The sequence below is a fragment of the Citrus clementina genome, unplaced genomic scaffold (genome assembly GCF_000493195.1).
Source record: "Citrus clementina cultivar Clemenules unplaced genomic scaffold, Citrus_clementina_v1.0 scaffold_3, whole genome shotgun sequence".
NCBI lineage: Eukaryota > Viridiplantae > Streptophyta > Magnoliopsida > Sapindales > Rutaceae > Citrus > Citrus x clementina.
The window spans coordinates 49779533-49795539 of NW_006262339.1; the positions used below are offsets into that span (position 1 = coordinate 49779533).

The following is a 16007-nucleotide window of genomic DNA, read 5'->3' on the forward strand; positions in this document are numbered from 1 at the left end:
CAAGTTGAAACGACAGTGTACCACACAAAACAAAATAAATATTAACATAATCACAAACGCACACCTGCTATGGTAATCAAAGTACTAACCACCCTTAAAATATAACGTAGTTGTTAATTCCATCAACTAATCCTAATTTCCTAATAAATCTATCTTCCCTCGCTATATATATATATATATATATTAAAAAGAAAAATCTTTACCCAAACCCCCAATTTTATTTATCGTTCGTACACGAAATGTTTTTCTAGGGAAAATATTTTCCGGATCGTTAATTCTCACGATTTCCAAAGAAAGTACCTACTTTTTCTATTTTCAATATAAAAGATCCCCAACTAGAAGTCCACCAAATTTAACTGAAATAACCCAAATACCCTTGATCATTGAGATGCATCACGCATGACATGGTATACTGGTAAATAACTTTATTATTGTGACCATTGTCAATTTCAAATGTACGACGAACAGAACTTTCCCCGTCACTTAACATGGACCTACTTGATATAAATGTAAAAATATTTTATGATCTTGAAATATTAGAAACAGTCAGGGATCCGACGCAATTCTCAATTTCTTTTTTTTTTTTTTGGAAAAAAAATTCAAAGAAGAATTTATTTTGATTTTTAGTTCTTTCGGGCAAAACGCTCTGTGTAACAAAATGGATTGATAGGATTCCACACCCCACCTGGAATCCCAAATCTCATAAACCCAAGAATCACAAAATTCACTTGACAAAAAACTAAAAGAAGGGGGAAAAAAAAGGTCAAAAAACCTCGGAAAGCAGAAGCATAGAAATCACTTCTATAATTAACAAATTAAAAATCTTAGTTCTGTTTTCTCTGTTTTTCTTGTTTTCTGAGTCTTACCATTAACATTATTACCATCACCCTCAACGGCCCGACTAATATACACCCTAAATTCACATTTTTCCGCTTAAAGAAATCACAGAGAAGGGACAAAATCGTTTAAACAGCAAAATTTTTGTGAAGGGTTTCTTAGCATGCATAGATCTGGAGCTGCGATGGCTTGGAATGTGTTCAAGTTTTGTACGGCCTTACGGGGTCTCGGTTCGATCATGATCTTGTTGGTTCTTGGGGTTGTTGGTGTCACCTACTACGCCGTCGTTTTGACCAATTACGGTCCCGCTCTGTACGATGGTGGACTTGATTCTGTCACTGCTGTTGCTGTCTTGATCTTGTTCCATTGTTTGGTAAGCTTCCAAGAATCATTACTTTTAGGGGGTGGTTTTGGGTTAAATTTGTTGTGGGTTGTCGGGTTTTGTTTCAGAGTTGGCTTAAGAATCTTTAAGCTACTAAAGTATGCAGAGTTGAATTATTTGTTTTAAATTTGAAAAAACTTTATTTGCTAAAATCAGAGTCAGGTTAGAAAGGGGTTATCTTTCCCTGCAACAATTAAGTAAATAAAAATGCCAAAGTTATTTCAGTTAGTGAAAACATTCTAGCTTGTGGGATTTGTGTTCCTTTTGGTGTAGAGATTTTAATATTGATGAGTCTCGGATTTTTTTTTTTTTGGGAGTGTCTTTGGACCACGTTTCTTAGAAAAATTAGAATTCTGTAGTCCTTCTAAATGTTATGTTTTTCATGCATTTTTGCACTAATCTGACAAATTCTAACAGATTTGGGTTCTAGAACTATTAACTTTTAGCTCTAGAAAGTGCAAGAAACCAAGCATATGAACAGAATGTTACTGAAAATGGACATTTCGTTGTCGTTATGCAGTTGGTTATGTTGCTTTGGAGTTACTTTTCTGTTGTTTTGACGGATGCGGGTAGTGTGCCACCTAATTGGAGGCCTGCTTTGGACGAGGAGAGAGGGGAGGCTGATCCATTGAATGCATCAGAATTCAGTGGGGCGCAGTCTGACCCTTTGAATCCAAGAATCCGATACTGTCGGAAGTGCAACCAGCTGAAGCCACCTCGTTGCCATCATTGTTCTGTTTGTGAGTGCTTATACACATTTTCACTGAGGTTTTCTTTCGTTTCTTGTTCATAACAGAAAGATAAGGTGTATTAATTTCTTTTGTGAGTGCTTATACACATTTTTGCTAAAATTTTGTTTTGTTACTTTTTCATAACAGAAAGATAAGGTGCATTAATTTATTTGTTTCAGGTGGGCGGTGCATATTAAAGATGGACCATCATTGTGTTTGGGTTGTTAATTGTGTTGGGGCATTGAATTACAAGTATTTTCTTCTTTTCTTGGTATGTTTGCTTTACTTTGTAACCCTAGAATTGTTTTTTAGCATCAGTTTTTTGCATTTATGTTTTGTTGCTCTCAGATATGCGTCATGTTTATTTTCCAATTTTCTTCTCTAATGCACCATATTGATGTTGTCATGGACTGTTCTTATGTGTACTCTCTGAGTGGAAATGGTTGTTTTGATGATGTGACAAAAGATGGTTGTTTTCTCACATTGTCTTAGTTTAGACCATTAGAACCTATTCATATCGATAACAAAAGAGGCAAATTTCAATGGAACTGTTGCCTTATATTGGCTAGGTTTTTTGTCTGCTCTAAAGTTTGGCTGGGATTCTATATCCTATACCAAATTCCCTTTGGAAGAACACCATAGGTCCTTTTGCTATACTTCGTTTGATTCAGAAGTACATGCCTTTTAGCTTATGTATTTTGATGAGATAAATTTCAATTGTTTAAGAAAGTTATGTAGTGGTGGGGAATATATAGTTGAATACTGGGCTTCCTTGAACAAAAGAGTTGCTAAACTTATAAATTCGATCCTGGTTCTGGTTAATTGTGGTTGTGTTAAACTGTTAACCCTGTTAATTATGGTATGACATTGGTGGATTAGGTGTTTTACTTGGGATGAATTAATTATCCAACTATCTATTGACTATAGTCTTAATTCTCAATGCAGTTGTACACATTCCTTGAGACAAGTCTTGTGACACTGTCACTCTTGCCGCATTTTATATCATTCTTTAGTGAAGGTGAAATTCCTGGAACACCGGGAACCCTTGCAACCACTTTTCTTGCCTTTGGTATGGCCTCTTTAACCTATCATTCTGACCTATGCAATAGATTACATCAGCACTTTTATGTAATAAATGGTGTCTCACTGTTGCAGTTCTGAATCTGGCATTTGCATTGAGTGTATTGGGGTTTCTGATCATGCACATATCGTTGGTGTCTGCTAATACCACAACCATTGAGGTATTGTAGTTTTCTTCTATTTATTTTGTGTCAGAGAGTTAGTGGTGGTGATTGAGGGTGTAGCTGATGCACACCCTGTTTACTTATGAGTCTATTAATTTTTTATTTTCAGGCATATGAGAAGAAGACCACTCCAAAATGGCGGTATGACCTGGGTAGAAAGAAGAATTTTGAACAGGTGGTTGCCTTTTGCTTTCTGTTGCTCTGTTCACTTATTTCTTTGCTTGTATCATTTGCTTATTTCTCAGATTCATTAAAATATACTTAAGAATTAATTAAAAGCACTTTGATTTTAGTTATCTTGAGGGACATTAACCTAACAAACATTATCTAGATGAATTTTTAGGGCAAATATTAGACTTGTCTCAGTAGTGGGTAAGTCTGAGAGTAAGATTAGTGCAGCATCATATGAAATCTGGGTGGCAGAGAGATCCTTACTCTTACTCTTTTTATTTATTATTATTATCTTTTTTCTATTTTCTATTTTCTTCCTGTTGTTCTTCTTTATTCATTGGTTGTAGGGAGAGTAGACAGGGTAGTGTTTAAGGAGAAGACTCAATTAGGAAGATATTGCAATTAAGGTTTAAACATTTTAGCGTGAAGCATTGAATTTACATCTTCAGACAAATGAGTGTACAACCGTATGAGGATCTTGCAACACGGAAAATTCATTGAAAACAATTCTTTATTTCACTTTACAATAGAAATAGTGGAAACCCTTATGCTGCAGCTTTGTTTGAAAAGTACAAAAAACAGTCAGCCATATTTGTTCACTTGCATTCAAATGAATGATGAAGGCTGTGTTGATCAATATATGGTTATTTTGTTCGTTGACTGGATTTTCTGGTTATTATTTTACTTATTAGGTATTTGGGACAGACAAGCGGTATTGGTTCATTCCTGCTTATTCAGATGAGGATATACGAAAGATGCCAGCACTTCAGGGTCTTGAATATCCATCAAAGCCTGACTTTGATTCTCAAGAGTTCTAACAAATCCTGGCATGACGCCAAGAAACTCGGAATTTTCCTTGTATAACGTTAAAAATGGAGCCCCGCAGATGTTCCTTGACATCCCTAACTTTTGCAGCCAATTTGGGATCCTAACCATTCATTACCATGGGGCTCTTCTTGTAGAAAGAAATAAGCACGAATGACACGAATGAGGAGGAGCAAATCAGGGAAAGCAACCTGGAAGTTGCTTGCCGAACATGTTCTAACTATATGTTTTCTGAAATGTAAGAAGTAATGGTTATAAAGGAATACTGGTGGTGGTTCTCTTTTTTTTTTTTGGGTAGTTTTGTTGTTGTAAGTTTAATTGGTTATAAAGGATGAAATCTCCCGGGACTCGCGCTTCTAGTGCTGGTGATTTTGATCAGATGTTGTTCCCAATGCTTTTATGTCTCTCGGATTTGGAAATAGTGTGTTCGATTAGTCTCTGTAAATTGTCTCTAGGACTCGTATCTGCAGCCGCAATTGCTTGTTTTCAACTCTTGTTCAATTTGTTAAAAGTGCCTAGTCTCCTTCCACAGTTTGAACGGAGTTAAGAAGCGTGTAATAATAGTATTTATGTTTTAAAAAGAAAAAAGAAAGGGAAAAAGTATTTGTGTGACCAACTATTAAAAAAATGAAAAATTTTATCATATCATTCATTCTTTGCAAAAATTGTTTATATCCTCTATTTTTTTTAATTTTTTTTAATAAATTACTCCGTTTTGTGTTAAGATATTAAATTCGATTGTTAAACTAACTTTACATGACATACGTATATATGTAATCATTCTTAAGTATGAATATGATTTTTTTAAGTGTGGGTATACTATTAAATCGTGTGATTTAATAATATGAAATTTTAAATTAATTAAATTCTTCGTTTTAAAAGAATGTATGCAAAAAAACAATGAAGATGTTTCCATTAAAGGAGGATTATATGTATATGGGTGCGTGTGTGTGTGTATAGATATAAAATATTGGGCAAGTTTTTTTTATAAAAAAAAAAAAGAAAGGAACGCGATTCTGTGACGGTGCAAAGCGGGAACATTCTAGCTTCGTGAGGAAATATGTTTGGAGTACACGTGTCACGTTCTCTTGCATTCTTAAATAGAAATTAAAATTTCCAAAGCTGGATGTCGGTATTTGAAATATGGGTTTCAAATTCGTAAACTAAGAGGCCGTATCTCCCTCTCTCTGGGGTTCTTTGTCTCGCTCTCGCGAATCTCTGTCTTCTCGCATATTGATTTTATAATCGCATCGGATCGGGTAATTCTTTCTGGCGCTTTCTCATTTTCTGTTATTTTATGTACAGCCAAGCATTCCTAACAACATATATAGTGTGTGGAGCTACTAATTAGAATCCTAAAACGTAGCATGCAGATAGTATACATTATAGCTAAATCAGTTTTTAGTGATAGTTTGTTCCAGAGTTATGTCCATGGCGATTTTCTCACAGGAATAAGGAATTAACGCGTAAAAAGATGTTATTAATATATACGGAAACTGAAATTTGATCATTGCGTTTTCCACTTTCTTCTCCATATACAGTATTCTCACCATCATTCAGACCGAGCATCATTATTGAAGTTAGATTTCCTGAACATTTACTTGATCCTTTTCCAGTATCTACCATGGCAGTTTGATGGTTTTTTTTTTTTTCCCGGTTCGAGTGTTCGCTTAAGTTTTATAATACTGAGTAATTCAGCATGTACATTTAAGTTGTAGCTGCAGTATATATTGATTTTAACTCTATCTATTATTTGTGTAATTCATTTTAATTTGCTTCCCTCGTTAGTTCTGAACATGCTGATTTCCTTGATATCCTTTTTATATTTAAAGCTTAAGTTGTTGGTTTTATTACTCTCCTTAATAGGTTTTTTTTTCCCCCTTTTTTGACCTTTTTATTATAGGAAATAGCTTATAAAACAATGCAGAGGGGAAGAGAAGATAGAAATGATTTGTTTGGTACGGGTGACCCATTTAGTATTTTTCGCGGTTTTGGATCCCTCAGGAGTATGATGCCTACCCCATTTGGGGGCGGGGCTCCATTTGATGATCTGTTCTTTACTCGTCCATTTGGCAGCAAAGAGCCTATAACACCAAACAATAATGAGAAGGGATTAGTGATAGAAGAATTAAATTCTGATCATGAAGGAGAAATGGAAGAACTAAATTCTGGGGACCATGAAATGCATTCTGGGTCAAGCAAAGAGCCTTCTGTTGAGCATCCAGATGATGATGTAGAAGGTAAGTGAATCTTGAGTAACTTGTGTTCTGCTGGCTATTTATTTCTCCTTGGAGGAATAAATGCTTAATAATTTGATATGATTGCTGTGGTTGATCTAATAGAAGGGAAGAATGATGATGTGAATTATAAGACTCATCAGAGCAAGGTACAAGGGACTCAGCCACAGGCTCGTGGTTTTAGTTTTCAGACTTGCAAAGTAACATATGGCGGTGTTGATGGAGCGTACTATACTTCTTCAAGAACAAGGAGGACTGGCAATGATGGTGTAAGTAAACTTTTTCTGGGATAGCCGATTTGTTGTTGGATTCTTTGAATTTCTTTTTTTTTTTATTTTAATGTTGTCTTATATGTATTAGGTGGTGCTTGAGGAGAGCAAAGAAGCAGATAGAACAACTGGTCAAGCAACACATAGGATTTCAAGAGGAATTAATGACAAGGTGAGTGCATGTATAAGGTACTGAACCGCTTCTGTGGCATCCACTATAGAGGTGTTCAAAGCATGTTAGTTGGAATTTTCAACTCAAGATTTCCATTTGAAATTGCTGATTTTCACTTGCACTGTTCTGAATCTTGCATGACTGAAAACCAATTAATTTTGTCTTATGTGTCTTCTTTTACTGCTCATAAATGTTGTTTAATGATTCTATATGTTGCCACCACTTGCTGGTCTTAAAGGCTCTCTCTCCCCCTCCACCCCCCAAAAAAAAAATATATGTATTAATAGCTTGACGTCAAACCAATCCTCTCTCCACCAGTGGGAGCAGGGTTAGAACCCCAAACCATTTGTACTATCTTAAGGGGTTTTACTAGTTTAGCTATAGCAGCTCACTTGCCAGTCTTAAAGATACTGAATCGAAGATACAGTCAGATAACATTCTGAGGAAGGTGCTCTGGTTGTTTTACTGGTTGCAGGGTCATTCATTTACAAAGAAGCTTAATTCGGATGGTAAAGTGGATGCACTTCAAACTCTGCATAATTTAAATGAAGGTCTGTTCCTGCTGCTTTCATTGACTATTTGAAAGCATTATGTTGAATGTTGTGTCAGCAAGAACCTTAACATTCAAATTCTTTTCCAGATGAGCTTGCTGGTTTTGAAGAAGCATGGAAGGGGAATGCAAATAAGCATTATTGGAGTGAAGGATTTGATATGAATCGTAACGCAGGTGAGCATTTTGTCTCCTTATGTGATGATTGATTGAAAATGAGGAACTTTTAAGTTAATTAATTGTCTGAGAAGTACAAGAACCGGTTAAATGCATTAAATTAGGCTTTCTTAAGTACAGCTTTTGATAAGTTTATGCTACCATTTGCTTGGTCTTTACTCCTTTGCTCCATTTGTATGTTCTTGGGAAGTAGTTAGCAATTATTGGGCCAATTGTCATGTTGTGCACCTTATATAACTATTTTGTGGTTGTAACCGGTGAAACTGATTCCTGATGATGTACACCCATTGTTCATCTTAGATGATGTGCCACATCTGAACAACAGTGCTTATTTCATTTTGATTCAATAATAAATCCGTTGAATGGTTGTAACGTTTGCATGCGATGCCAATCTAGGTTCTAGCCAAGAACAAAAGGGAAGGTCAGCTTATGGTGGTTGGGCACTTCCATCTTCAGAGAAAACCCGAAACGCTGGAGTCACAACATCATATAATGAAGCCATGGCTAGTGATTCAGGGGGGAGAGCAAAAAAGGTTGTTAGAATTAATATAGAATGATTCAAGCGTCCATTATATTTATGAATTGTAGCAGAACAGTCTGTCCGTGTTATCATTTCTTGGCCTTACCCTAAACCACCTACCAATTGTTATAGTATCTGTTGTGTCTGTTGGGATTGATTATAGCACACTATAATTCTGTTTTTTTTTTTTTTTTGGGGGGGGGGTTAGAAATGTAATCGTCGGTTACCTTCGAATTAGAAGACGGCTAATGATCGTAATGTTAATTGTCGATTTCCTTTTTCTTCTAAAATAAGATCAGAATCTTATGTCTTTGCAAATAATTATTCCATTTCGGTTGACTCGAGACACTGAAGTGTTAACCGGAGCCTTGCCTAACCTAGCCGACCACAATTTAATGGTTGGCTGAAAGGGTCATATCATTTTTTTTAATTTGTTTCTTCGTCCTTTCTTTGTTTTATATGTATGCAGTCGGGTTTGATTGAAATCAGCATGGTCCGCTGATATAGTCGGTTTGATTGAATCACGCATTACCTTATCTCTCTGCAACGGCAAGCCTGCATTTTTTTTTTTTTTTTTAGTTCATATTATTCTCTAAACAAGTTCCGTGAACCGGAAAGATAGTAACAGTCACTTCGTGGTCCTTACAAGTTTCATTTCTTAGCGGCATAGCAGACAAGGGAGCCTGTTAACAATAGTTGTACTTGTAAGGTTAGTTTGATTAGCTTAGAGCAGTTCTACTGCGATTTGAAAGTGCAAAATTCTTCGAGCTGCAAAGACAGTTCATAGGAGTTTTTGTGTTTTTTTTAGTTTTTTTTTTTTTTTTTTTGTCTTTCCTTTTTAGAAGACAGAGGGGGTGGATAAAGCGGAAATTAATTTTTTTAGTAACTGGGGTCGGTAAAGCTTAAACCTAATGTAATGTGAATGAAGTAACACTTTAACAATCCAACTACTTAAATATTAACAACTTGATTTATCCTCAATGTATATAAGATTTTTTTTAAATATGAATAATAAATAAAATAAATAAGTAAAAAGATAGGGAGAAAAACAAGAAAAAAAGATTTAAATTGTTTAGGTTGTGATGCCCTATGGCCTATGCTATCCGATGTAGCGAGCAGAACAGCGTGATCCGACTTAGATGTGTGTGTTGGGTTGTTGAGGCAACCGCGGAATCATGTTGGTTACGAGGTTGTCTTACTTGCGCGTCTTTGTTGTTTGAACGCGTCAGTCAATTACAACAGTCTTAATTTGACTCTGAATTGGTTGAAAATATTTCATTTTTATTTGAATGTGATTAATTAGTTAACGACACAAATGACAAAACCATGGTCGCTGTGGACTGGCTTCTATACATCCATAAATCTTACTGTCTTTGTGCCCCCATCGAACATGGGCATGGTTTGCTTGTTTCGGAAAAATGCCGCGAAAATATGTACATACGTTCATTCAAAAGATCGTTTTGGTCACCCAGTCGAGGACATCACAGCTATTATATGGCAATATTTTTTAAAAAATGGTGAGAAAATTGAGAAATATATTAGCTTAGCTGGTCACAATTAAAACAAAAATATGTACTACAATCTTGAGTGTTGCATCGAGGATGTTCAATTCAAGAAAATTAAATATTATCATCAATTTAATTCAAGCCACGCGCAGCTTCTGATCATTTTTTGCTGCAGGCTCGCGGCACCGGCTGGCGAGATGTTCGATATCACTGCTTCCAAGCTGCTTCTGTTTCTTTTGCAAATATATATAATTTCCAGAACTTCAAATGAGTTGATTTTCTGAAAACTGATGGGCAACCAACATTTTCCTACCTACCCTATAAATGACTTGGTCTTATTTATTGAATGAAATTGCGAAAGTGAGTATTCGAATTCATGTTGGGCTGAACATAGAAAAGAAAAAAGAAATTAAAAAAAGAAGAAGCATAATTACGGTAATAATAATATCACGGTAACAACAAGCATAATATTACGGTAATATTATGGGCGGTCACACACGTGCATGTGAATGGGGATTCTCTGGATGCGTATACGGTCCCCTTCCACTGTTCTAATCCAAATGAAGGGGGAACCATAACGATATTCGTGTATGATAAATTAAAAGGAAAAAGGAAAAAAAATCAGGGATACCGATGTTATTGTCAAACAATTTTTAATAAAACATGTTATTGAAAACCCAACACGCCAGTTGTTATACCATAATATTTTCGATTCAAACCTCCCTTAGTTGTTTGCTTGCACATAATTTAATGAGAAAGATGCCTTTGTTGCTTCTCAATTTTCACGTCATATATAAAGGCTCCTTCTGAAACAATTCCTATTTTCCTCACCACTGCCGCTTGTTGCCAATAAAAAGTTTTGGAACTCACCAAGGAAAAATTAAAACAAAAATGTCTAGCTGGTCTTCTGAAAATGCTACCAAAGCTTATCTCCAAGCTCTTAAAATGGTAAGCAAATCTCTCAATTTCTGAAGCTTAATTATTAATTATTACGTGTATTTCTCGTTTGTTAAATTTATATATAATATAGGGCAAAAGAGGCAAGGAGCCAGATGTTGGGGAGTTCATTTCAGCACTTGCGGCTGGAAATAATGCGCAGCTAATAGTGATGGCATGCTCAAGCATCGCCGTATCCAGGACGCTAGCACTTGTTGCGGCGGCACGTCAAACTGGCGGCCGTGTTGTGTGTATTTTAAGCGGAGTAATTGGTGATATCGACGCGTCCAAGAAGTCCCTTGGACGTTATGCTAATTGCATTGAGTTTGTAAAAGGTGATGCTCAAAAGTTACTGATGGGCGACTACAGAGGTGCAGATTTTGTGCTTATTGATTGCAATATTGATATCGATGGCCACAAGAATGTGTTCAGAGCCGCGAAGGAAAGTGTAATGCATGGATCGGGTGCGGGTGTTATTGTAGGGTACAACGCCCTTCCTAAGGGGTCCTGGAGGGGATACAAGACCCATTTTCTGCCCATTGGAGAAGGGCTGCTGGTCACCAGAATTGGTGAAAATAGTGATGTTGGGGGCGGCCGAAAAAGGAGTCGTTGGGTTGTTACTGTCGATAAATGTACTGGTGAAGAGCATGTCTTTAGGGTCACTTCATCATCGTCCCCACGAAAGGTGATTGAAGCTTAATTGCGAGTTAAAAGTGCGTATATGCCCTTTGAATTAAAAGAAGTTTGAGAAAAGTGAAAGAAAAATGTGCTCCTGTTTCCTTTCTCATATTCTTCCTAGGATTCAAATTGATGCTCAAAAGTTTCCCCACAAGTTTTAGCAATTGTTGCTGACTGTAGAAGTGTAAGTTGTTTATATATAGAAACTGTCAGGTTACAATCATCTGGCTCTACACCTTCGAAGGAGTTAGATGTGTTGTTTGTTTTTTGTTGGAAACCTCCTATATATTTTTATGCAAAAGAAAAGGTAATATACATAATACCGTAATTTAATTAGTTGTGACTTTTTTTATTAATAAATCATGCACTCATTGAAACTTAAAACCCCAGACTGACTTTAAATTTTAATTAGTTGTGACTTGTGAAGTTATCATTTACGCATTCAAGGATCAATCGAATTTAGTGTGTAGGAAAATTTCCGGACTTCAAGAATGATATTGTTTCTATAAAAGGAATAAGTACAAGGATGTTATTAAAAAAAAATTTGCTACATTTATAACCAAATAATAATCAAGATCTCTCAAATCAGTTGCGTAGTGCTGCAGTCATTACTTCGCTGATTATTGATTAATTAAAAGATCCAGGCCGCATTAGCCTTCAACGGCGGCCCAGTTAGCCTGGCAGGGCACTTAGATATTTGCAGAGCGTAGTGTGGTAGACAACTAGAAATGAAATAACCATTTCCATGGTAATGTTTTGGGTTCTTTAACTCCTTCAGCCCGTTCTACAGATTTGGGTTATAATCTGTAAGGCTATTTGGGCCAACCTAGATACTGAGTAGTGGTGGCCCATTGAATCGGCTCAAGAGGTTTTGGGGCTACGACGCTACGTGTCTATCAACATGATCGAACTAGGCGATTGGCGCCGACCTGTCGATAGGGTCCACAAACATGATCGAGCCGAACACCACGCTGTGGCCATTTCCAATATTCTGTTCTTCCTTCTTACTTCATACTAATCCCAGAATCAGAATTTTAAAAAGGAAAGCTTGCAATGCATGATTTTATCAAAAAATTTCATATTCCAAAGTGCACCAAATAATTTAATTTTATTAATTTACAAAAGATTTACATTACTAATATCAAAATTCATGGCCTAGTTTAGTAAATAACGCTAGTACTTCCCCAACAGCGAGACCTGCTCCTGCTCTCAAAATTTGCCCCGAAAAAAATGCTCTTCGCCCGATTTTTGATCAACGTGCTTGATCCAACGGCTATGATTCTTGTTCATGCTCTCTCCTGATCCCGAACCAGAGGTACTCCCAACGTGAACTATATCCAACCCTTGGCCCACTGGCAAGAACACCGATCTGACGACACGTGTCCCCCTGTCCAGCACCCCTTGCCCTTGCCATCTAAGCCCGGAGGTGCTTCTTTGGAATGCGTTCTTGAAAGCTAATACAGCACCTTTATTACTAAACCTAGCAAACCTCAAAACCCTAGCAAAATCTTTACTCGTACAATCCACAACCAAAAAATCAACACCCTTTAATTCCCCCATCACCTCCTCTGCTTGCCTGACTATCACCTCCGAAACCCAGCCTACGACGTCGTACATGGCCTTAACGTAAGCTAGCCTTGAACGTTCATCTGGGACTATGCACACGTGTCTTGCACAAGTGTGACGTGCTGCTATTGCTAGTCCTATGCTCGTTGTTATTGGACCCCCGTGTGTCCATGCTTCCACTATCAGCTTTGTGTTCCACCCAGCTGCCATCGCTGAAAGAAGCTCTGCTACCCCTGACTCTTTGATATTCTCGCACTGCAAAATGAACCGATCGAATAAATTAACGATGCAAATATATCATAAGTACTAGCCAGCTAGCTACTAACGAAAAAAGAGCTTCAAATGAAATTACAGCGCATGGGGTTGAAGGCTTACTGATTTTACAGTGTCTATGTATGCTTTTGAAGCTGCATCCGGAGACCAAACAAGCTTCATCTTCTCTCTCTTAGAGCTTCTGAACTCTGAAGTTCTTTTATTTTTTTATTTCTTGTTCTTTGTTCTTTGTTTTGAAGTTTGCGTGCAAGGTGGGAGAGAGAGAGAGAGAACGTGGGTCAGGGGGTGTGTTAATGGGTTTGCTTTATAAAAGGGGATTATGTGTGAGGCACCAGCAGTTGCATTAGCCATTAGCCATTAGTGCAAACCGTTGACAATTATTTTGCTTTCACAATTACCAACTTGCAAGAGTCAGACTCTTTCTTACATCATAACATAAAATAATGTCCTAAATTAGTTGAAAAAATATCATATCTTTTTTTTTTTCCCCCAGTTTTTAATCATAGCTTTGCATTTGCTGGCTTTAATTTCTTTATTCTGTCAAAAAAAGCACGCACTTACATTTGTGCTAATGTGTGTCCCTGTGTGTGTAAGCATCTCCCGTTTTGACTTCCAAGTAGTGAAAATTTATGAAAAGGATTTACCTTATTAATTGAGTAGACACTATATAGTAATTATCAGTTTGTATATAGATTAATCGAAGTTATTTTCTACCCTTTTAAAAGCTAATTTTGGGATTCCCATTCAATTCAACTAGATATCAACCGTGTTTGTTTATTCTGACAAAACCAAAAAAAAAATGTTGATGATAATTTATTTATTTTTAGCATTTGTTGCTCTCGTCTTGTTCTTTGATCTTTTCCGTAAAATTTCTTTGAAAAAAAGATCCAGAAATAACTACGTACATCTTTTATGAGGCTGCAACTTTAATGGGGTTATGCAATTGATTTTACTCTTGTGCGTGCATATACACACGTATGCATATGCTGAGCGACTAATGACTTTGGGTCCTGAATTATCACCGAATAAGCTAAATCATGAGTATAAAGATTTATGAACCGTTGATACATAGTTGGATTGAAGTGGGGACCGGTGGTTTAATAATTTTAAAACATTTGATACTTAATTAATTGTATACGTATTATATATATCTTACAGTTAGTTGGCATACGTGTATATATTGTTTTAACTTTTAAGAGGCCGGGGTATGTATTTATACGTCATCAACTCATACATAACCAACCAACCATCACCGTTGAATCTTTGATCGTTACAGCTGATCGACGATCTTATCTACAGTGCTCCTACAAGAGAAGGCCGGATAGAGAAATAAAGCATTTCTCTTCTCTTAGGTCTTAAGCAAGTTGCAAACAAGACGACAGAACTTCTCTATCATGAGTTGTGTGCTTCTTGGCCTTTGCTTATAAACCTTAATTCTTATGTTGCATGCACACATAATTATAACTTGGTTGAATTAAGAAAATAACAAGTGGCTTCACACAAATATATAACTAATATAATCTATTATTTCCTTAGATTCATCTTGCCAGAGTTATTTGGTTCAACCGATGGATAAAATCGTTGTGATCTAAGAAGCTTAAACACACACACACACACATATACATATGAGAAATGACACATTCACAAACTCTTGTACAAAGTTATTTTGTATAAACTGACGTGTCATTAATTCATTGGTCGAATTAAAATATAAAATAATAAAAACAAATCATGTGGACCAAGTGATATTTAATTCAACCAATTTTATCATGTCACGTCAGTTTGTACAAAATAAAATTGTACAAGAGTTTGTGGCTATATCATTACTATATATATATATATATATATATATACTTGTTTTATTTATCACTTACAAGAAGAGTGGCGGTAGCGTAGGACCCGCATTTTTAGAATTACCAACAGCGGGAAAAAAAGGGAGAGCTCTTGTGGTAGTTAAAGCTGTGTTGAATTGAATCCATCTGTTAATGCTGACGTGCAACTTGTTCAAGCTAACGAAAGTAATCGTGAAGATGAATCTTGTAAACTAGGATGAAACATTTCAAATTTTACACTGACCGCATAAATGCAAAATGTGGTAAATTAAAATGGATTTAGACCTCATTTGAGATTGGGGTTAAATAGCTGTATTTTAAAAAATATAATATTAAAATATTTGATAAATACTAACTACTGTAACTTAGAAGCTAAGTTAATTAATTTGATTGTACACTTTTATGATGAATAATCTATTATATCTTTATTAATTTTTTCAAAATTATTATTTACAAATTATATCTATGATCTCCTATTTACTACTTTTATTTTATAATCATAACTTATTCTTTTTTCCAACAGTAATAGTTTAAAAACTACAACACCACATTATCAAATAGGGTCTTTTAAGTTTTAACTTGTCATTTCATTCCTTTCTTAACGTTATATGTGCAAATAATAGACATAAAAACTGGACATTGGTGTATTCATCATCGTGTAGGCGAATTATATTCAAGGTTGCTGAGATTATGAGAATCGTGCACAACGAAAGTCAAAGTGATTTGTAATGTTTAATCTGCCCATCGATAATTTTTATAAATTAAGTTATATATTGGATACAGTTGACAAATTAAATGAAAGTGGGCGGATAACGATGGGCGTGGCCATTATATTCTATTATGGTTCATCAATAAAACTATTAAAAAGTTTAAAGGTCATGACCTAATACTGCCATTATAAAATCGTGAGCTCATGTAAGATCTTGAGGGTCTCAGCCGTACATAGAATTGATCAATTTTGTACAATATTTTCAAAAAGCTAACACTTTCAACTTTTTTATTGATTTAAGTAACTAAAAGATGAGTTTTGTGATATAAGCACCAAATAGAATAGGAAATCCAATGAAACATTTGATTAGAAAAAGGGTCAGTTTTTTGTCAA

General features: G+C 35.8%; 4 protein-coding genes across 4 annotated transcripts; 3 read left to right on the forward strand and 1 right to left on the reverse strand.

The window, feature by feature from the left end:
• The first annotated feature begins 613 nt into the window (after window positions 1-613).
• Window positions 614-4732, forward strand: LOC18049334 (probable protein S-acyltransferase 14). Its single transcript, XM_006445204.2, has 7 exons — window positions 614-1210; window positions 1740-1959; window positions 2130-2221; window positions 2896-3019; window positions 3106-3191; window positions 3304-3369; window positions 4058-4732. The coding sequence occupies exons 1-7, from the start codon at window positions 1001-1003 to the stop codon at window positions 4181-4183; spliced, it is 924 nt and encodes a 307-aa protein (XP_006445267.1). The 5' UTR covers window positions 614-1000; the 3' UTR covers window positions 4184-4732.
• A 588-nt stretch (window positions 4733-5320) lies between these two features.
• Window positions 5321-8355, forward strand: LOC18049335. The gene is made up of 7 exons (XM_024188842.1): window positions 5321-5449; window positions 6094-6430; window positions 6533-6696; window positions 6788-6868; window positions 7344-7419; window positions 7509-7595; window positions 7992-8355. Exons 2-7 carry the CDS (start codon window positions 6112-6114, stop codon window positions 8150-8152), a joined length of 888 nt encoding a protein of 295 aa, XP_024044610.1. The 5' UTR covers window positions 5321-5449; window positions 6094-6111; the 3' UTR covers window positions 8153-8355.
• Window positions 8356-10511: 2156 nt separating this feature from the next.
• On the forward strand, window positions 10512-11294 carry LOC18049336. Its single transcript, XM_006445206.2, has 2 exons — window positions 10512-10568; window positions 10651-11294. Exons 1-2 carry the CDS (start codon window positions 10512-10514, stop codon window positions 11254-11256), a joined length of 663 nt encoding a protein of 220 aa, XP_006445269.1. The 3' UTR covers window positions 11257-11294.
• Window positions 11295-12389: 1095 nt separating this feature from the next.
• Window positions 12390-13323, reverse strand: LOC18049337. Its single transcript, XM_006445207.2, has 2 exons — window positions 13176-13323; window positions 12390-13055 (listed from the first exon to the last, which is right to left on the reverse strand). The coding sequence occupies exons 1-2, from the start codon at window positions 13233-13235 to the stop codon at window positions 12444-12446; spliced, it is 672 nt and encodes a 223-aa protein (XP_006445270.1). The 5' UTR covers window positions 13236-13323; the 3' UTR covers window positions 12390-12443.
• Window positions 13324-16007: the final 2684 nt, after the last annotated feature.

Bases quoted from the DNA above. Each gene is read 5' to 3' on its own strand.
- LOC18049336 (XM_006445206.2), top strand. From the start codon at position 10,512: ATGTCTAGCTGGTCTTCTGAAAATGCTACCAAAGCTTATCTCCAAGCT. The intron at 10,569-10,650 runs GTAAGCAAATCT...TATATAATATAG, and splicing joins ATCTCCAAGCTCTTAAAATG to GGCAAAAGAGGCAAGGAGCC.
- LOC18049335 (XM_024188842.1), top strand. From the start codon at position 6,112: ATGCAGAGGGGAAGAGAAGATAGAAATGATTTGTTTGGTACGGGTGAC. The intron at 6,431-6,532 runs GTAAGTGAATCT...TTGATCTAATAG, and splicing joins TCCAGATGATGATGTAGAAG to AAGGGAAGAATGATGATGTG. The intron at 6,869-7,343 runs GTGAGTGCATGT...TACTGGTTGCAG, and splicing joins CAAGAGGAATTAATGACAAG to GGTCATTCATTTACAAAGAA.
- LOC18049337 (XM_006445207.2), bottom strand. From the start codon at position 13,235: ATGAAGCTTGTTTGGTCTCCGGATGCAGCTTCAAAAGCATACATAGAC. The intron at 13,056-13,175 runs GTAAGCCTTCAA...TTCATTTTGCAG, and splicing joins ACATAGACACTGTAAAATCA to TGCGAGAATATCAAAGAGTC.
- LOC18049334 (XM_006445204.2), top strand. From the start codon at position 1,001: ATGCATAGATCTGGAGCTGCGATGGCTTGGAATGTGTTCAAGTTTTGT. The intron at 3,192-3,303 runs GTATTGTAGTTT...TTTTATTTTCAG, and splicing joins CTAATACCACAACCATTGAG to GCATATGAGAAGAAGACCAC. The intron at 3,370-4,057 runs GTGGTTGCCTTT...TTTACTTATTAG, and splicing joins GAAAGAAGAATTTTGAACAG to GTATTTGGGACAGACAAGCG.